The sequence below is a fragment of the Hippoglossus stenolepis genome, chromosome 1 (genome assembly GCF_022539355.2).
Source record: "Hippoglossus stenolepis isolate QCI-W04-F060 chromosome 1, HSTE1.2, whole genome shotgun sequence".
Taxonomy (NCBI): Eukaryota; Metazoa; Chordata; class Actinopteri; order Pleuronectiformes; family Pleuronectidae; genus Hippoglossus; species Hippoglossus stenolepis.
In genome coordinates, this window is record NC_061483.1 from 20400344 (window position 1) to 20420065 (window position 19722).

The 19722-nt window shown below is 40.7% G+C and overlaps 1 protein-coding gene across 2 annotated transcripts in view; it reads left to right on the forward strand.

Annotated features, from left to right (window-relative positions):
* Positions 1–17987, forward strand: part of LOC118109274 (transmembrane protein 266) — a 42410-nt gene extending 24423 nt beyond the window's left edge. The window contains exons 4-11 of one of the 2 annotated variants that reach the window (XM_047341419.1): positions 3348–3502; positions 4778–4851; positions 6806–6862; positions 7589–7727; positions 10546–10661; positions 12423–12618; positions 16053–16115; positions 16395–17987. In XM_047341419.1, coding sequence (XP_047197375.1) covers positions 3348–3502; positions 4778–4851; positions 6806–6862; positions 7589–7727; positions 10546–10661; positions 12423–12618; positions 16053–16115; positions 16395–17008 — 1414 coding nt within the window. In that variant the 3' untranslated portion in view covers positions 17009–17987. Of the gene's footprint in view, positions 1–3347; positions 3503–4777; positions 4852–6805; positions 6863–7588; positions 7728–10545; positions 10662–12422; positions 12619–16052; positions 16116–16373 lie in introns of both variants that reach the window. The other variant, XM_035156470.2, reaches the window with a different exon arrangement.
* Positions 17988–19722: the final 1735 nt, after the last annotated feature.

The window sequence follows — 19722 nt, forward strand, 5'->3', positions numbered from 1 at the left end:
ATTTGATTAGCTTAGCATAAAGACTGGAAAGAGCTAGCACGGGTTTGTCCAATGGTAAGAAAAAAAACTCTGCACTGTTGTTGTTTTAATGGCTTGTACTTGTAAACTTGTTTTAAGCATAGAGTGTATCTGACCACACAAAATCAAAGCTTGTCTGCAGAATAGTGCACACATGTACAATTCAAGTTTTAGTGACATTAATGTCTTCATAAATACACAGAAGACAATTTGTAAAATATTCAGCTCCATTATTTATCTGCAAAGCATTTTAAAGGTGTGTTTCCCTGCATTTCAGTGGAGAAGCTACTTACCTGCAATAAGCAAGGTTAAGTTATTGAACAGAGATATATTAAAAAGGTATTTGAGTTTGTTTTATTAGTTTGTTTGTGGGCAGAGACTACTGCTGAGAAACTTTGACTCAGACCTTTGTGCAACTAAAATTATAGCTATATGCTATAGCTCTATTAAATATGCCATGATGGTTTCAGAAAGAAAGAAAAAATCTTTTGGCATCATAAATATCGAATTTAAGAAAATATTCTTTTCAAAAGACTTGGAAAAGATTGTGCAAGATATTGTGTCTGTTTAGAAAAAAACAGGAGGGCTTTTATTAGTTACTGGTTGCTAGCTATTGGTTTCTGCCGTCCAGAGCCCAGAGTTTCCAAACTGAAACTGAGCCAGCAAAACTCTCAATTTTAGCTGCTCTCAAACTCAAGAGTAGTGTTTACCCCAGACGTATCTATAGCAGATGATGCAAACCAAAATGTGGTTGTGTGGATGGTGGATGTAGCCTAAAATAGAAGTACAAGAATTTGTGTGTGTGTGTGTGTGTGTGCATAGTGTGAAGAACTTTGAGTGGTTGATAAAACAAGACAAGTGCTACATAAATGCAGTCCATCTACCACTTTGTTATGTTTTACTATTAAATGTCTAGGAACATTTAATCAGTATCAGCATTTCATCAGCATGTCACTATTTTGTATTAGAGCCGAGTGTAATCGGATTACAAATATTTAAACTATTTGAAATAACTCTTACTTTGGCTTCAGAGTATTCACATCAGCTGAATTAAATAAATGAAATAATACACAAGTTAAATATAAAGTAGACCACTGTTTTGCTCCTTGCAGACGAGTCCTGGCATGTAGTGAGGAACACAGGACAGCACGATACCTGGCACCCACAGAGTCTCACTGAGACCCCGGTGGAGGCGATTCTACACCATCTGGAGCGCGCACACTTGTGCCACCCCAGCCAAAGCCAAGAAGATGATTGCTATCAGCAGGATTACACCTTTATTAGATTAGCCTTACATTGTTGACAGGATTGTGGATTCTGTCCATGCCAGTCTTCAACAAACACTTCTGAGAAACCAGTGGGATGATGGAGTGATCCACTCAATAGCTGCTAAAACATTCCCCTCATTGGGATATAAATGTTTCCTCAGTGATACACTGTGGTTTTGTTACACTCTGGTTATGGGAACCATTTGAACCCAACAGTCCTTGGTAATCCATGCTTAAAATTACATGTTTTTTGTTTGGCTTATTTCTTTGATTATAACAACCTTAAACACTGTGTGTGTGTGTGTGTGTGTGTGTGTGTGTGTGTGTGTGTGTGTGTGTGTGTGTGTGTGTGTGTGTGTGTGTGTGTGTGTGTGTGTGTGTGTGTGTGTGTGTGTGTGTGTGTGTGGCCTCTTCCAGTGACTGAGCAGGAGCAAATATGTCAGATGACACATAAAAATAAAAAGTCTCTCCCACGGGGCAGTTTTAACACAACACTGCGTAACACAACAATATCGTAGAAAGATGTGACATGGGGCACGGAAGAACCCATTTTATTTTGGCATGAATTGGGACAAAGGGGTGGATCAAGGATTTTACTTTCTTTGACAATTAGACATAGTTTATGATATCATATAATATCCCAGAACTCATGGATCTTGAAGGAAAGTAAAATAAACCAGATTTTTTTGATTGTGTGCACTGTTGTGCAGCTTGATTGACTTTAAGGGGACTGTTGGGCCTCGGCAGAGGTTTGTGATCCCCTGTGTATTCTTTTGGGTAATGATGGACGATGAGGTTGCATCACCACATTTATATGCACTATAATTTCAGAGACAGAAGTTATCTCCATCCCAAAGTGAGAAAGTCATGTGGTTTAATGGGCTTAAACTGGTTTCAAAAATCAATTAAATTATCCAAATTCTTCTGTGACGAGTGCAGCGTAATCAGTTTTGTAGCCACAGTGAGAATAGAGTCATTTTGCCACCGTTGCAGCTCGTGTTTAGCACCACGCCAACGAATGGAGACATGATCAGAGGAGGGAAATGCTCTGCCAACGTCTGTCTCCTCCATGCCAGTGCATGGGGAGAAGGGAAAGGTATTGGGCCGAGCCAACTTTCCACTCCAGCTGGAGAGCCGGTGAGAGACATTGTTTCTCTCCGCTCCTCCTGTCAGCACTAGTAGTAGTTTTTCTGTGAGACTCGATCGCCCACTATTTCAAAATCGCATTGAGCCATCTTGCCAAAAGCTTAAATGGCCCAAATGCTGGAGTCCATCACACTGCCTGGAAAGATGAGGCATTTGTCCTCCTAGTCTCTAAAGCATTCACCTACTATTTGCTCATAAATATGGGGCATCGTACCTTAGTAACTAACAGAAAAATACAGTTACCACTAAACAATCCTGGGATTTATACATAGATGTGAATCAAATTAGGACTTTTGTTCATGTGTCAGTCTTTCTCTGGTGGCCGCTGATCATGCTGAACATGAAAGCAGCCTCCTCTACAGTGACTCCCTTCATTGCCATGTTAAAAGGAGTCCATCAGTATTCTGCTCACACCTACAGCTGATGGTCAGGTTCACAGAGCTTCACTGTCCTCGTCTCCGTCAATGCTGCCTCTGACCACACTTACCCTTTAGTGCTGGCCTTCCATAGGTGTCAACTACCGCCCTCTGTTGGCCATGTCAGGGAGTTCAAACAGCTAAATCAAATCATCCAAACTCTGCTCGGAACTCCACTCAGTGATCAATATACAGTATGAATGAAAAGCAGTGATGTAATTATTGGTTCATATACACAGTGCAGCTCTGTACCTCTTAGTTTATTAGCTTTAGTGTTACTTTGTTCAGAGGTAATGCATTGATCTCAAGCAGCACATTAAATTGGAAACTGAGCTAAGATAAGATAATCCTATCCCACAACAAGGACATTTGCTATCAAAAATTATGACGCATATATATGTGCAGAGAAATTGTAAATGTTTGTATTGTATGTATAGTTATGTTGAAAAAACAATATGAATTAAAAGAAATCTGTCCATCTTTATTGTGTTCTTCTTAGGTCCAACTGGCTGAAGCCCTGCTGCGGTCGCCGCGTGGCCCTGTGGCAAGTCTGTCTGCTCAGCGCCGGCTTCAACTGTGTCCTGGTGGCTTGTGTCATCCTGGTGGTGCTGTTCCTGTCCCTGGAGCTGCTCATAGACACCAAACTCCTACAATGTAAATAGTCTGCATTTCTTTAACCTTTATTTCCTTTATTGTGTTTGCTGAGCATGCATGTCCTTCTCCCTTAATACACGGCGTGATGCTCGTAGAACACCTGCGAGGCGTCCAGTGCAGCACAGCAGCAGCTCAGCAGCTCCAGAGCTGTGGGGAGTAACATGCTGTTGTTGTCCTTGAACATAAAATACTGTTTTTTACTAATTCCACTGGTTCTGTCTCTTCGACTTCAGCTTCCCGGGCTACTCAGTTTCTCATGTCACATTTCAAATGCCTAACGAGACATTTCCCTTTCAAAACTTATGATTAACTAATTTAAATAACTGTTCGAGGCTCAATGAGTTGCAATCATCCAATATTTTCCAAAAAAGCAAACAATGAATCAACAAACAAGCACAGAATACTAAACTTCAGTGGAACTTTTTGTACCTACACCAATAATGGTATATATATAATTTAATCTATTTAGATTTATCCTGTGACCCTTTGGGGTTTTGAAACCACAAGACAAATGTACCTGAGTTAATCTAAAAGAGATGGATAATTTCTAAATTGACCAACTATAATTTACACATTATTGTTACATCAGTGTCAACAATAATCAAATCATGTCTAATATGGGCAGGAGCCATTTTACTTTGATTGCAGTACGTTTACTTGCTAACAGAGTAGTTTTACTTTGTTTTATAAGTGAAGGACAAGATAAGCCTTGTGTGTAGGCTGCCACAGTCATGTGTGTGCATTTAGTGCCCACTCTCTCCATCACTGCTGTGTGTAGTCTGTCACAGAGAGGGTGGAGCTGGATAGTAAATGGCTGTGATGGCGAGTGATGGAGAGAGGTGATAATGAACCAAGTCTCTCGTCCGTGGCGGCGGACACGCGTCCCCATCGATTACTGGCCGAAGTCCAGTTCTGATGATACCGGAGTCTCACTGTGGGGACTCTGCTGTAGTCCAGTGATTTGTCCTCTGCCAGGTTCTCAAGACAAATAGAGGAGTAAGCAGTCGTGTGGGAGTGAGCGACAGAGGGCGCAGAAAGATTAGGGGTCTGTAAGACCTGGGTAAATACAGGGGGACACTGTAGATTGATATGGAAAGAAGAGCTGTGACGGCAGTGATACTGGTGAGAGTTCAAAGTTATATTCACATGAAAACAATATTACAAGAATGATATTTCTCCTGTATGACAGAACAAGAAATTCTTGGACCATTTGTTGTGTACTTTTATTTAAAGTTTTGCAGCTTAACATTTTGCCCTTTTTTCCTCTTGTAACAGTTTCCAATGCTTTCCAGTTTGCCAGCATTATCCACTGGATCAGCCTTATCATCCTGTCACTCTTCTTTTCAGAGGTAAGATGTGTGTATCAGGCTCCATTGAACCTTATTTCTACTGTCACCATTCATAAAAATCTTTTCTGGATTTGGGTTGAACAGTCACTGGTTGTACCATCTACCACGGTAAAATTCCTGATGGTTAGTTGTACTGTTTCTATCTTCTATCACCGTGATTACTGTGTTGATTTGGTTGATACTGGAACAGCATGAGCTAACTAGCCATATTATTTTCATTGATAATAAATATATTTTCTTACAGTTTAAACTTTGGGAAATTGCATTGGTTTGCATATCAGCAGTTCAGTAAGGACCACTTTAGTCAAAGAAAAGTTTATTTGTCTCTGCATAATTTACATTTGATGGAATGGCTCTGTTCTGGGACCTCCCTGACAGAGAGAGCACACCTCTCCATCCTTCCATGTGCCTACATGGAAAGCAGGGAGAGCGGAAGCAAGACCCCCTGAGGGAACAGAACAGAGCAGGCATCAGTGACAACAGAAATGACATGGAAGAAATTAAACACAGTATGAAAAGGGGGGAGCTTCGGTGGAGGTGGGTTGTAACAGGGCTTGCAGAGGGAGCAGCACGGGTAGGCAGGCTGAAGCAGCTTAAATAAGGCGCCTTGTCTGAGCTTTGCCAGTGAGTGCATGGAAGGGAGGCTCTCAGCTCAGCTCAGCTTGACTTCGTGACCTGCCTGAACTAACACTATGCTCAACTTTTGAGCTTTTTCAACACATAATAACAATACAACATTTTCACATTGTGTCATCTCTAGTCCAGAGGATTTCATCAAGTCCCTGATACTAGAACCAACTCATCACATTTCTTTTTAATAAATAAATAAATTAAACTAATCAAACTTTAACTTTAGACTATGTCCTGTCTCCTGCTGGAACTAGAGAAGGTGGCTACTATTTAATTTCCACTCTAGTCAATTATCCTTAAGTCCATCTTCTGTAGTCTAAGCCTCAGAAATGCTACCTCTGAAAATTTTAAATTTTAATTAGTCTTAATAAAGTTTGAACCATTGTTTGATGTAATAATGTCTTATCATCCGTCTGGAATTGTGAAAAACAAAATGGTCAGGGGAGGATTTGGCCCACAGGCCACTCCAGTGAAAACCAATTACCCTGACAGCCTCAGCCCCAATGCCCTAAACCAAACATTAATTACTAGCGAGCCAGCAGGAGCAATAATTACAGCTGAGTTAATGAGCGGTGGGGATGGGGTTACAGTAACACTATCCATCCAAACACCTCGCCCACTGACATCATAGAAGAAGAATCACCCGGGAACAGTGTTACATAGATATAGCTTATTACTGGATGGTCCCTGTGCACCAATCAGGGGGCAGGATTTGAATATGTGGGCGGAGCCAGAACAATTCTCATTTGACAAAGCACTGTTGTCCAACATGTGCTGCACATGATGGATTAGCAGGACCACTTGTACATGACATGCCACGCTAATTGGATTGTAAATCAATGGGCCTCCTCAACAAAGAAGCCAGCAGCATCTATACAGAGCAGAATGTAGAGTTTGATAGGTGATCAGATTACACGTGTTGTGCCGCTGTAGGTCAATGATCAATATCAGGGAACAGACATAGCTTCATCAAGGAGGAGTGTTCTCCAGAACTAAATTAGCTTTAAGTACTTTCTTTCAGGAAAAAGACTGATCTCATGTCTTGTTTGGGATGTTTCTGTGATAAGTCAAAGGTACATTGTATGATTACATGCATTTACTATTTGTAATCTGGCATTCTTGCGTTGTTATCACCTACAGTATACAGAAATAAAGGAGGTTAAAGAAGAAAAGTGCGTGTTCACACGTTTTGACAAATGTCATTGGATGAGATGACAACTCAAAAGACTGAGAATATCACAGGATCTTTTTATACCTATCTGCTCTTACCTATCTATTTTAATGTCAAAATTTCATTTTTCTCTCTGTCTCCTGTCTGCCTCAGACTGTCTTCAGAATAGTCGTGCTCGGGATCTGGGACTACATAGAAAACAAAGTCGAGGTTTGTACTGCTGTTCTGTGTCTATTGGCAGATGTGTAGGTTATGATTTCCCCCGCCCATGTCTTCATGGTAAATTTGAACCCAGTGTCTGGGGGCAACGGCCAATGTTTTGGGGGCTATTTTGGGCAGATATCTGTGTCTTCACTGTTTACAGTCTGACACATCCACACAAGACAAACTTCTCTCCACGCAAAACTCAAAGAGATACTTTTGTATTTGTTTTAAATCCAGATTAAATTTTGGCTAATCTCCACTAAGAGCTATATGCATATGAATTCAGATCAATTAAAAAGCAGATAGCTGATGCATTTCTGTGAAATGTGTTCCACCTCTTTGGCTCTCCACACAGACTGTTTACCTGCAGGCAACCGAAGCCTGCACAAACGTCTTTGGTCGAACAGAAACAAGAACACTGGCTGTCTTTCAAAATCTATCGCTGGCCTACAGATTCTGTATAATCACATATAGAATCTGCTTATAGAATTTAACCAAACAGAAGCAGCTGCCCAGTGTTGCTTAGCACAAAGTCACCTTTGGATAGAGTCAGGCTAGCTGTTTCCCCCAGTTTCTAGTGTTTGTGCTAAGCTAAGCTAGCAGGCTACCAGGTTCGTCTTTGCTGTACATCAGTGCAGAAATCAGGTCTAAAGGGTTGTGCAAGGTTCCGGCAGATGCTTATGATAACAACTACATTTGCTCATATTTGATTTTCTTCTAACATATGCTCAGGTGTTTGATGGTGCTGTCATCGTGCTGTCACTGGCCCCCATGGTGGCCTCCACGGTGGCCAATGGGCCCAGCAGCCCCTGGGATGCCATCAGCCTCATCATCACCCTACGCATCTGGAGGGTCAAGAGGATCATTGATGGTGAGGGAGGCAAAAAAGTAGCCCAAAATTTTAAGTGTCCTACAAGTAAGGATGATTCATTTGTTTGAAACAACTTGACGAAATATCTGCTCGTTCTTAACTCAGAGGGATCACACAAATACATAAAAACCAGCCGGCCTTGAAAGAGCTAAATGACCCCATTCTCTCCATGGTTTTACAAATGATTTACTATTCAGGACAATATGGCAATTGATCATCCCTCAGAGTAAATTGCTGCCACTCTGCTTCTCTAACTTGTAATGATTGTAAGGGGCTGGTAAAGTAGATTCAGACAGCCTGTAATGAATATAGTGGTCACTCTCCGCTATGCTAATGCAGACTGGTTCGATATCAGTGCCGAGGTCACCCTCGCCACAGGCCTCAGACTGCATACACGATCAGTGGCATTGAGAACACAAAGGGACTCAGTGTGCACTTTGCTTATGTCCTGTGAGATGGTGGATTAGTAAAGCACAGTTTTCCTCAATACTTACTGTTAAAGCAATAGTTTGACATTGTTACCCTGCCAAGAAGGTTATGTTTTCATCTGCGTTTGTTTGTACGCAAAATCTACTCAACTGATTTCCATTCCAGGTAGCATACAGATGTGGGCCACTTTATGCAATGATGCAGCACTTCTGGCCCAAAACAAATGTGGCTCAATTTTAGCAAACATGCGGTACTCTATAGGCAAGGTGTAATCTAGATGTGAAACTTAAGTGACCTATGTGGTAAATGGTGAATATGGCCCCAAAAGTACCAAACTAATTCGGACACCCTTTGGCACCTTTGGTTGACATGCGGTATTGCTATGGCTTACTCGTGGCCCAGATCTGGCAAACAGCAGCAGACCGCCCAAGTGCCAACATTGTGAGATAGAATGTTTTTTGACCTTTTTGATTTCTCAGAGAATAGTTGAAGGGAATCGTGATATATATATATATTTTTTTATCAGGCATGTTTAGGGGACTGATATTTATGAGTGTGTGCAGTTTGGTGTAGACCCAAAGAAGCAATACTGATACACTCTGGTGAAACACGTTCAGCAGGAGCAGTGTTCTTCTTAACATGCAGCTGCAGTGTTGGCTCCCAGGGAATGAACTGGTGATTTCTCCCTCCCGCACACCTCGACCTGTTGGTTTTGATCTTTTTGAGTGATTGAGTTTTGTTGTGAGGTGGGCGGCAACACACCTCAGAGGGGGAGGAAAACAAAAAAATCACTCAAACCAGTTAATGTACAGCAGAGGGAGCTGCTCGGTTATTGTGGGAGAGAGATTGAGTCTCTAGCAGAATAAGCTTGACGTGTAAAGACGAGGTGTTTGAGTCAGGCCGATACGGGAGTGGAAATAACAGAGGAGTGAACTGCATCAGAAGTTGCAGTGGAAAAAAACCAGGGTGAATTTATAAGTGTGTCATAGGGGAAATATCAACGTCTCAAACAGAATCAGGAAAAAGCAACCTGTATGAAAACAATCTGCTGCTCAGTGAATTATTACCAAAACATAGTGAGACACTAAAACTAGAAGATGAAATGTACATTGACTTTAGAACCCAAGTGCTCCTCACTGTGGATAAATAAACATAGATACAATAAAAGCATCAGGATCTGAGTTGTACTGATCACAGCGCCTCGAGCAGAGCCATGACAACAGGTTTCCAAATTTACCCTCAGTAGCCTTTTTTAGGCACATCTTCACAATCTGCTGCCAAAAGTGTGTCATGTATAAATAAAACTGTGAGATTGTAAGAGGAGGAGATGGTGATCAGTCAAGATGCGATTTAAGGGATTGATGCATTTCCAGCATAACTACTTAACTATTTTTTGCATAGTTTGAATTGTTTAATATATTAATCAAGTAAAATGAATCCATTGATCCAAACAAAACATCTGTACAAACAGCTGTAGTTTTGTGTGAAAAACAGATTAATACGTGATAAGTAATAAGTCTATAAACAGTATAATAGATTGTCCATTCTTCATGTCCAAGTTTTTTTTTGTTCTCAAAATGTTCTGTTTTAAACTAAAAAACACAGATTCACACTTTATTTTGTTTTGTATTTGTAATGAGGCCTGTCCGTCTTGTTTTCTAAAGAAACCACCATTATAACATCAGACTGATGATTTTAATTTGTCCAGATACACAGGCCCCAGTAGAGACTCTTTGGTGAAGACCAAGGTGAAATGACATGTTGACTGTATATAATCAACAATTGCAAGCTAGTTCATGCAGTCAATTGGAGCTGCACTGCTCTAATCAATGTGGCAGTCTATTTCGATTCAAATATTTCCCATCTCTCCCTTTGCTTGTCAATGTCTCTGTTGCCCTGTGTCGGTATCGCTTGCCTGTCGATTCGGCCCCTCCACCACCCCAGCATCCGCCTGTAGGCTCTGACAGGGGCATTGGAGATATTTGCTCATCACTCTCATTATATCAGTGTAATCATATCTCGGGGAGTGATGAAGTCAGAGCCTAGCAGCCAACCTCGGCCTGCTGCAATAATCGTTTCAAGCGAGTTGTCTGTGGGTAAAAAGTAAAAAGTGTCCTGAAAATATTGTTGCGTTTTGAAATCAACATGAACCATGATCCTTGAGAAACTTAACAGCACCTTGGTACATTCAGTCAGTAAAGGTATAAGGTTACTAACTAATGAGGTTTCACAGACATCTGCGGAGCAAAGGACTAATGGTCCGCTACCACTGACCTTTGACCTTGACTTGATCTCCATGTATCGTATCATAACTGTTTTTTTGCCGTTTGTTTACTTAGTTTATTGGAACGAACAGATTTTTCTCTCTCACCCTCCTCTTCTGTGTTAGCATATGTGCTACAAGTGAAAGTGGAGATGGAGCTGGAGATTCAGCAGTGTGAGAAGACCAAGGCCGTGAGAGAGGAGCAGCTGGAGCGTCTCACTCAGATCTGCCAGGAACAGGCTGTAAGTGTCAAAAACACCTTCGATTTAACCTTATGGCCTGGCTGAAGTCACGGAATTAGCTTGTAACGTAACAGGAGGCGAGACTAGATGTTTGTGCAACCAGTGAACAAAGACAAAATACTGCTGTAGTTTGTCAGTATATAAAGGTTCACGCAGAACAAACATTCCTGCATAGAACATTTAGCAATAATTTAAAAAAAAGCTAAGGTGTTGGTGTCATACCATGACTTTTATTTTGTTAGCAAAGGTGAAGTGGATCATGTAGTTGTTATCGTTTTTATGTACTGGTTTCTATTTTACACTTTTTACAATCCTGGGAATCTGGTCTCTGTTGGAAACTCGGAACTTTCCACCAAGTTTACAGTGGAATTCCCAGCTACAACTTTAAAGTCAGCTCAGACATTGTCCCACATGATTACTGTACCCCGTTGTGGGTTCCAATTTGATATCACAATTTTCTAATTCACTGCTTTGCCTTAATTCATAGTCATATCACTGTCTCATCTTTAAAAGGAAAACAAACTGAAACTGTCTGTACATTTGACGTGGTCACTGGTTTACTGAAGCTTTGACCATGTAAGAAACTGTCAGCTCAAGTACCACCAGAGGGGGGCAGCAGTGCCTCACAAACAGGTTGAGTCAGTCCACATATTCCATCATGACTCCTCAGAGCACACACACACACACACACACACACACACACACACACACACACACACACACACACACACACACACACACACACACACACACACACACACACACACACACACACACACACACAGAGAGAGATGATGAAAATGCAGACTATGATGAATAAATAAAATAAGACTAAGTGCAGGTCTGAGACCAGACATAACAAATGAATACATTAATAATAATGATTTTAGAGGAAATGATCAGATCCCTCCAGATATTTTGTTTATCAAATGTATTCCCAGTCACTGTTTCAAGGTACTAGGTGATACCTTATTATATGTGTTGCTGTATGGCCTGATATTAAGATTCATGTTTCAGTTTGGAACAGGATTAATGTTCAATTTACCCTCTGCCTGTATTTTCACTCACTTTTATCATATTTACACTGTAATGGTATCTTGTCAGTGCACAATGCACTCAAGGCCAAAAACATCGAAATCAATATGGAGAAACATCAATGCTGTGTATAACAGAAACATTCAATAATACTTACAAATTGTTTGTAAAATGACCTGTCAAGAGACAATATATCTCAATACAGACACTTAAAGCCATCACTTTGTGTTTGCTGAATATTTGGTGTGTCTGAGCTGGTGTCACAGCCCCACAGTATTTTATATAATGTATTTTCATCCAAACGCCTCTTGGATGAGAGGTGTAACATCCTCCTGTATCTATAACTTATAATTTGGCCTTGATTCAACCCCACAGACAAAATATTTCACTCTCAGGTTTTAAATCTAAATCTAAATCTAAAGGTATGTGTGTTACAATATGATACGATGTAATATCAGTTTTAAAGAGAATTACTATATACCTTCACTTTGTTGAAATTTATGCTTTTCCTCCATTTTTTCTTCTCCCCATATTTGTCTCATCTTTTCTCCTCATCACGTTTATCACTCCATCCTTCCTTTTCTCTCTTTCCTTCCTGTTCTGTTTTTTCCTATCCTATCCTTCAAATCCCCTTTTACTGCCTCTTTTCATTCACACTCATGACCGGCTGCTTTTCTCTCTTTTTCGTTGCTCGTGCACAAACACATGCAACACAATAACCTGCAGTTTGAGATCAGGCAGCTCAGGGCCCATCTGGCCCAGCAGGACCTGGACCTTGCAGTAGAACGTGAAGCAGCCATGCAAATCCACCACGTCTGGGGCAAACAGGGCAGGAGTTTTCAGGTTGTCGAAGGCTTGACTCCCGGGGAGTCGGATGATGAGGGCGGCCAGAGAAACCCCAGGGAGCCCAACACCACTGCAGGTATGTATATTTTAATACTGAGTTAAAGAATACACTGATAATATATGAGTTGGTTCTAAAATATAATTTCACAAACTGAACATGGGTCTAATAGGCTTCTTAGACAAAAGCTAATGCATGTGTTTGCTTGAGAAAGCAGCAGGACAAACCTGGAGAGAGGTGCAGCATAAAGTATGCACATAATTATGTGGAACAAAAAGACTCCAATGGTGTAACATCAGGTGAACTGGATGCCACAGCAGTGTACAGTTAATCTGAAGCGGTAGCCCTGGAGCATCTTCGAGGCCAGGCTCTTAGCCCCCACATGCTCACACACAACACCCATCTGACCGCAGGCGCTCTGTGATCAATATGAAGGGCAAAAAAGCTTTTAGGATCTGGTGATTCCTGGAGAAAACAAACATGTTCCCCCACACTACGTCAGCCCACGCAGGCTTCTGTCATTCCCCCAACTATCTCTCTCGCTGCCCCCCTCGTGGCGAGGCCAGCCAAACCAACGCCGACCACTCGGGCTATTTCAGGTACAGAGTGCTCTGTGAATTGGGCCTTGTTAGTAAAGGAGTGGGCTCCTGTCAACATCTGTTCCCCTTCACCTGCAAACCACAATAGGGCACCGGGAGGCTCCACAGCGGCCACAGAATTACCCCAAGGGCATAGTGGGAAATCTGGCTCTCAGAAACAAGTGGGGCTTTTTACAGAAACATGGTCACTGGGATGAGCACTTAGGCCACAGAGCTCGAGGCAAGTCAGGTCAACTCAAATCAAGTCGAGTGTATTTGTGTCGCCCAATTTTGCACAGCGTGTCTCGATGGGTATTCTCTCTCTCTGACCGGCAGAGAGCCGTCACACTGTAAAGACCTCTCGTCCAGTCGGTGGCATTCGTGATGACGATCGTGACTCACGGGAGATCAGGGGTCTTGAACATCTCAAAGTACTGAACCATGTCAATTTAAAGAACATCCATTGACAATTAGTGTTAATCAATAGACAGGACTGCAACAGAACAATAGAAGAGATTTACCGGCTGGTTTGGTTGAAAGCAACATTTATATTTATATTTCTGTATTTATCAAACTGTCCAAACAAAGGCCTTGGAAACATGGTAGATATTTGCAGGGTAACAGGAAGCACTCAGACTATGAGTCCGCAGCCATCCTAACAGATCAGTGACATAGAAAGTCTATGGTCTGTGGTCTGTGGTCTAACATGCTAATGCTAAGCGGGTATGACGCTACATGTGTTTACCATCCCTCTTTAGCATGTCATGCTACAATTAGCTAATTAGCACTAAACCCAAAATACAGCTGAGCCTGATAAGGGTTAGGGTTCTGAACCAGGTTCTGAACAAACTGAAGTTTTGACCTGATACTGAATGAAAAGTCAGGGAGTTGTTTTGTTGACACCAGTTTTGTGGATTTACGCAATTTTATTGTGACAGTGGACCATTAATATATTATTTACAAAAAATTGTGCCAATTCATCCAGTACATATCAGGATCATGGTTGTGGACACAACCAACAGACTGACACAGGCATCGCTAGAGCCAGGCTGCTCTCATGGCTAAAAGAACATATATATATACCTACTGTGTATTAAATCTACAGAAGAAATCAAAGACTATTTCTTTTAGCAGCGGTGGAGTAAGTAGACAAACATTTTACCAAAGTAAAAGTACAAATAATTAGACAAAACATACTCAAGTAAAACTAAAAGTACCACATTAACTTTTCTATGAAGAAAAGCAAAAGTACTTGCTGAGTGTATCCTTTTCCTAACTCAATGGTCAACTACATCTTTAAAAAAATCTATCTATTCTCCTTATTGATAACTTTAAAAAATATATATTTAAAAAGACTTTGTGAACATGTAACAGTGGATTGTAAAAATGTAGTGGAGTACAGATTTAATGACATTTTTTTTTACTTGAGTACAGATTCACGAAAATGTACTTAAGTACATCCCAACACAGTATCAGTTGCAGTGGTTGCTAATCTTCCTGAGGTTGATCTGTGGTGAAGAAAAAACCCCTCACCCTTCAAAATGAAAGTTAACATCTGAACTGAAAGGACCTGAGCACGACACCTCTCCTCTCCCACAGATGACAGCCTGCTAACTTGACTGTCACAGACAGAAGAGGACAGTCTTTTATATATGCCGGACGGCCCATTCTTTTTCTTCCTTTCTTAAGATTCATGTGTTATTAATTGTGGAGTGATTGTCTCAGTCTTGTTTTAGTGAGTGCAATGCTTCCTCTCCAGGGGTGGCTCAGGGATTAATATTTTAGACTGAAAAATAAATGAAATTACCTATCAGAGTCCCCGGCGTGTCCCGGGGGACGGGGGCTATAGCACTCAGGGTACTCTGGGTTCGCACTCAGCCAGCGGACAGTGAGCTCAAGACCAATCAAGCGGACGGAAGAGCGTGGCGGATCACAGCCAGTCACAACGCACACTGAGGCCTGCAGGACCGGAGGGATCCCAGTCTGAACAAAGAACTCCCACTCTCCTTCTCCCCCATTTCTCTCGTCCCTGTAACCAACCCCACCCTGTCCAAGTTTATATCTGGTGCGCCAGGGTGCAGCTAATGCAGAGCGAAGCTGTCAATATTATGTTGTAAACACAGGAGATATTTTCCATTTGGAGTACTTTGCGCTGTTAACAATGACATGGACCAAAATACCTGCAGAGAAAAAGGTGTGAAATCCAATTAAAGTCGTTTACACTATATTTAACCCTACATTTAAATATACACTGCTAATTAATTAAATCTCTGGTGCAGTCTGAATTTATATTCTACATATGATAATATGCATTTAATCCAAACAGTATATTATTTCTATTTGCATTGATTTTTGGGTAATCAAATAGTTCAACGACTAATTAAACTATGCAAATTATACAAATTATACAAATTATACAAATTAAAATGACAAGAAGGATCAACTAGAAATATTGGGATTTATTTAAATATCGAACAGTTCAGAGAGAATGGAGGCTTTGTGATATATATTGTTTATAATAATATTTTATAATATTCTGTATATTACGTATAATACCAATATCAGTTTATTTTACATGATTGATGACTGAGGTAATTTTCATTGATTGAACTTATGCATGTAGCGGAGCTTAAGTGAAAAATTGCTACACTTGGATTTGGAGGACATCACTGTCAAGTACTTCTTTGTAGCTATTAATATAAAATAAAGAATGAAAAGAAGAAAATAGTATGAATATTATTTTGTTGTAATTTTCAATTATAATTATTATGCAGGTCCAATTTGTCTCAAATCTGACATGAACAAAGTTGAGTAGTAGTAGCAGAGTAAGAGTCCAAACACACTTACATGTTTTTGTCAGAAAATGTTGTTATCTAACATAATAATAATAATCATCTCATCATTTTGTTTACATTTATTTCTTTATTGACTCAGATCCAGTTGGACACGATGACATGAACAACTACATCAGCCAATACTACAGTGAAGCAAGCAGTGGTAAGGAACTTAACATTTTAGTAAAATATTTAAATGTAAATTAAAAAAATATTAAGCCTGATATTTACTTATTTACTTTCAATGGATTTATTAATTATTACGTTTCCTTTAAATTTACTCTTACATTCAATCAGTCAGAGGTTATACAGTTTTTGTCCATCTGGTCGACACAGTTCACTGCTGTGAGTTCAGTGTGAATTAGATGAAGAAGTAATTACTTTTTTCTCTGTTGTCTGACTTTTCCTAATTGTAATGAAGATGCTGGGGCTTCTGGCTTAGGCACTCGGATCATCACCATGGCAGCCATTGACGTCCACCTCCCAACCCACACAACTCCTGTTCAGTCCAACCCCATGCATGCTATGGAGCGGGTGGTCAGCGCAGTAAGTGACTCCACCAGCATATTACTGTCCAGTGGCAGCCTGACGGCCCGGCCCCACAGCCTGAGTAGCCACACCCGGGCCTCATCTCTGACAGACTGCAGCAGCAGTATGGCTCAGGACCTCAGTCTGAACTACAGCTCTCATCGCTGCTGCCCTCCTTCCTTCTCAGGCCAAGACCCTAGGGACCCCAGCATGATGGTGCAGGAACTACTCTCCTCCCTCTCTGAGGACCCCTGCCTCGCCCAAAAGGGTCTGGTGGTGGACCCTGTCAACCTTAAGCTTCCCAGCCCTACGGGCTCAGAAAAGGCCAGTCCCGAGCTGGACAACAGGATAAACATCTTCAACCGCAGGAACCAGGAGGAGTGGCGGGGCCGAGGAAGGGGCTGCGTGCTGTTGCAGACCAAGCCACTGATCCACCTGCAGGGCGGCACCACTGAGCGATCCCTGGAGGAGAAGTACCGGCTCCTGGGACCAGCTGACACACCTCTGGGTCACATGTCTGACACATAAACTATGTTTACACAGAAACAGGAAGTTATTTTTCTTTTTCTTTTTACCGCCACCGAGTTTGGCACCAATCTGAACTCCTGTGGTAGGTTTAACCTCACGAGAGGGTAACACCACATATTTTAAATGTTTCTGTTGCTGTGTAAATCCAATCTTGGCCAGTCCAGAGCGAGCTTGAGCCTTCGCTTTTAGCTGACACTGATGCTTCTTAACTTGACTTGTTCAGAGCTCTTGAACAGAAATGACGATAAGAACTCTTACGCCTCTTTGTCATACTGTCCCCTGTTCCTCTGTGATGGATTTTGAAAATCATAAACGCCCTGAAATAGCACAAACAAAACCCAGACAATATCCCAGCAACAGGGAGTCTTATAATGTGTTCTGTGACACATTCTTCATCAGGAATTCTCACTTTGAATAGGTCCTTAATGCACTGAACCTAATGTGAATAAAAACCAGCAAGGGTCCATTCAAGCCTATACTGAACAAAACGTAATGCTGAACAAACCTTGACACCGTTCTCTGAAGCTACAAAGATTTTTTTCCTTGATATTCTTTTTCCTTTCATTTGTATCAGCGACTTCAAACATTCATCATGCTGTCTTTGTTGAAACAGTCACAGGGTACATAAGACTGGCTTATATTCAAACAAGTTTCTTCTTTTTTACCTTTTGGCTTTCTGTCACCTATTTGTTTGGAACATCAGAATTAATTGAACAGAACTTTTTGTTTTAGTAGGGTGTATTTGTGTGGGTGAGATGAAACGTTAAATGACTGGATTCTTCAAATAGTACTAGACTGGAGTGCTTGTAGCATGAACCTTTAAAAAAGATAATGTGCCCTAAATGGCAAGCAAATTCTTTGCACTTTAATGTTTACAGACACTTTTGTAAACTTGATACATGGAGGACGTTATTGCCAAATGCAGGTGTTGTCATTTGAATGAAAATAGCAAAAATAAACGTTAGTATTTCCTTATTTGCTCCTCGTTTACTGACTTTTGTTGATTATGTTCTTTTAATTGATTTAGAGCTGCACCATAGACGCTGCAGTGGCATCAAACATGCCGTTTTTTCTCCAGTGCACTGTACAACATTAGTTGATCATCACCTACTTATTTGCATATGAATTTAAAAAGGCTAAATTATTTAAGGTTATCAACATAAGAGGCCCTGTCACAGCAACTGCTAATTGTTCAAGTCATTATCAGTGTGTCGTGAGAAGAACCAGCTCCCTAATTACCCCCGATAGTATCATTAATTCACAAGATGTTGCTTGTGAATTAACTGCTGTACCATTTTGTTGCTTGTCAAATGTTTACAAGTATCCAGAGAATGTTTTAATTGTTAATAACTCTTACAGCTGCAATCATCTATCAACACAAATGTCTTTCAAAACGAAATACTTAATTTACAGAACTGTTCCCGAGGATCGTTTTTAACAGCTTTAAATGTTCACTTAATTTAGTATTAATGTGTTTGTAAATGGCACATACTTATACAAACACATGATAAATACATAGAAGAATATCATCAGTATTAGTTTATAAGATTACTGTCTGTAACTAACGCTGACACTGTGTTCCAGTGACGATAATTGACTGATGCTGAGTGTAGACACATAATTGATTTTGAATTATATCTTTTTACACCTTTAAAGAACAGCCCAATAACATATCAATATATTAATACCCGTGTCAAAGTCCAATCTGCCAGTGTCTCGCTTTCTGCCAGTGATCATATTATGTCATTCTCTTCCACACACAGTGGGCGTATATCCACTGATAAGGCACCGGAAAAGCTCTTCTCATATTTAAAGGTATGGGAGCCAGGGGATGTGTATGTTTGAGTGACAAGTGGTGACACAGTGAGGGGATAATGAAAATATGAAACTGAGTGAAAGCTTGTGAAAGCCCTCAGATGTGCTTTGAGAAAAGAGGAATGAAAACATATCCACACAATTTGACTCTGCATATCCGGATTTAAATTTGATTCTAATCTCTGCAGTTGCATTCATCAAATATTTGACATATCTTTCGTCACTTCTCTCATATGTTTTGTTTAAAAGGAAAATGTTATTTCGAATGGACTGTTCAAAGAGCCTGTCTCATTGACGGCAGCCGTCATTCAGGTTGTAGTTTTTGCGCTGCCTTTTCATGTCAAGAAAAGTGGTGACAAATTGCCGCCTCGCTTGCCATACATACCTCAGCAGGCTGAAAAAACAACATTGTGGATTCCAGTGGAAATGGACAAATCCCCACGTGCATTTGTAGATCTGCAACGTCCAACGTGTGGCAAAGATCACGTGTAAAACGTCAACAACAATCGTGAAGTCCGTCTGAGTTGTCACTGATGAGTTTCCATCTCTTGGAAAGAAACTCTCAGCCTAATACGCCACTGAAATCTTTGTACACATTTGTCTACATTTTTGCAGATGTATGCACACATTACATTATGTGCATTTGCAAATTTGTTTACACATTTAGAAATCACAATACACATTTACAGATATTGACATGTTTATAAATCTGATTACACAAACTCACACGTTCTGAATACACATTTGTAAATTTGTGTACATAAGCAAATATCGGTACACATTTGTGGATTCTTTTACACATTTACAAATCTGATTACGCACACATGGAATGAGATACAGATACAACTCTACACACACAAGTGAAAATTCGATTGCTGCAATATTGGCCCCCTTCTTGG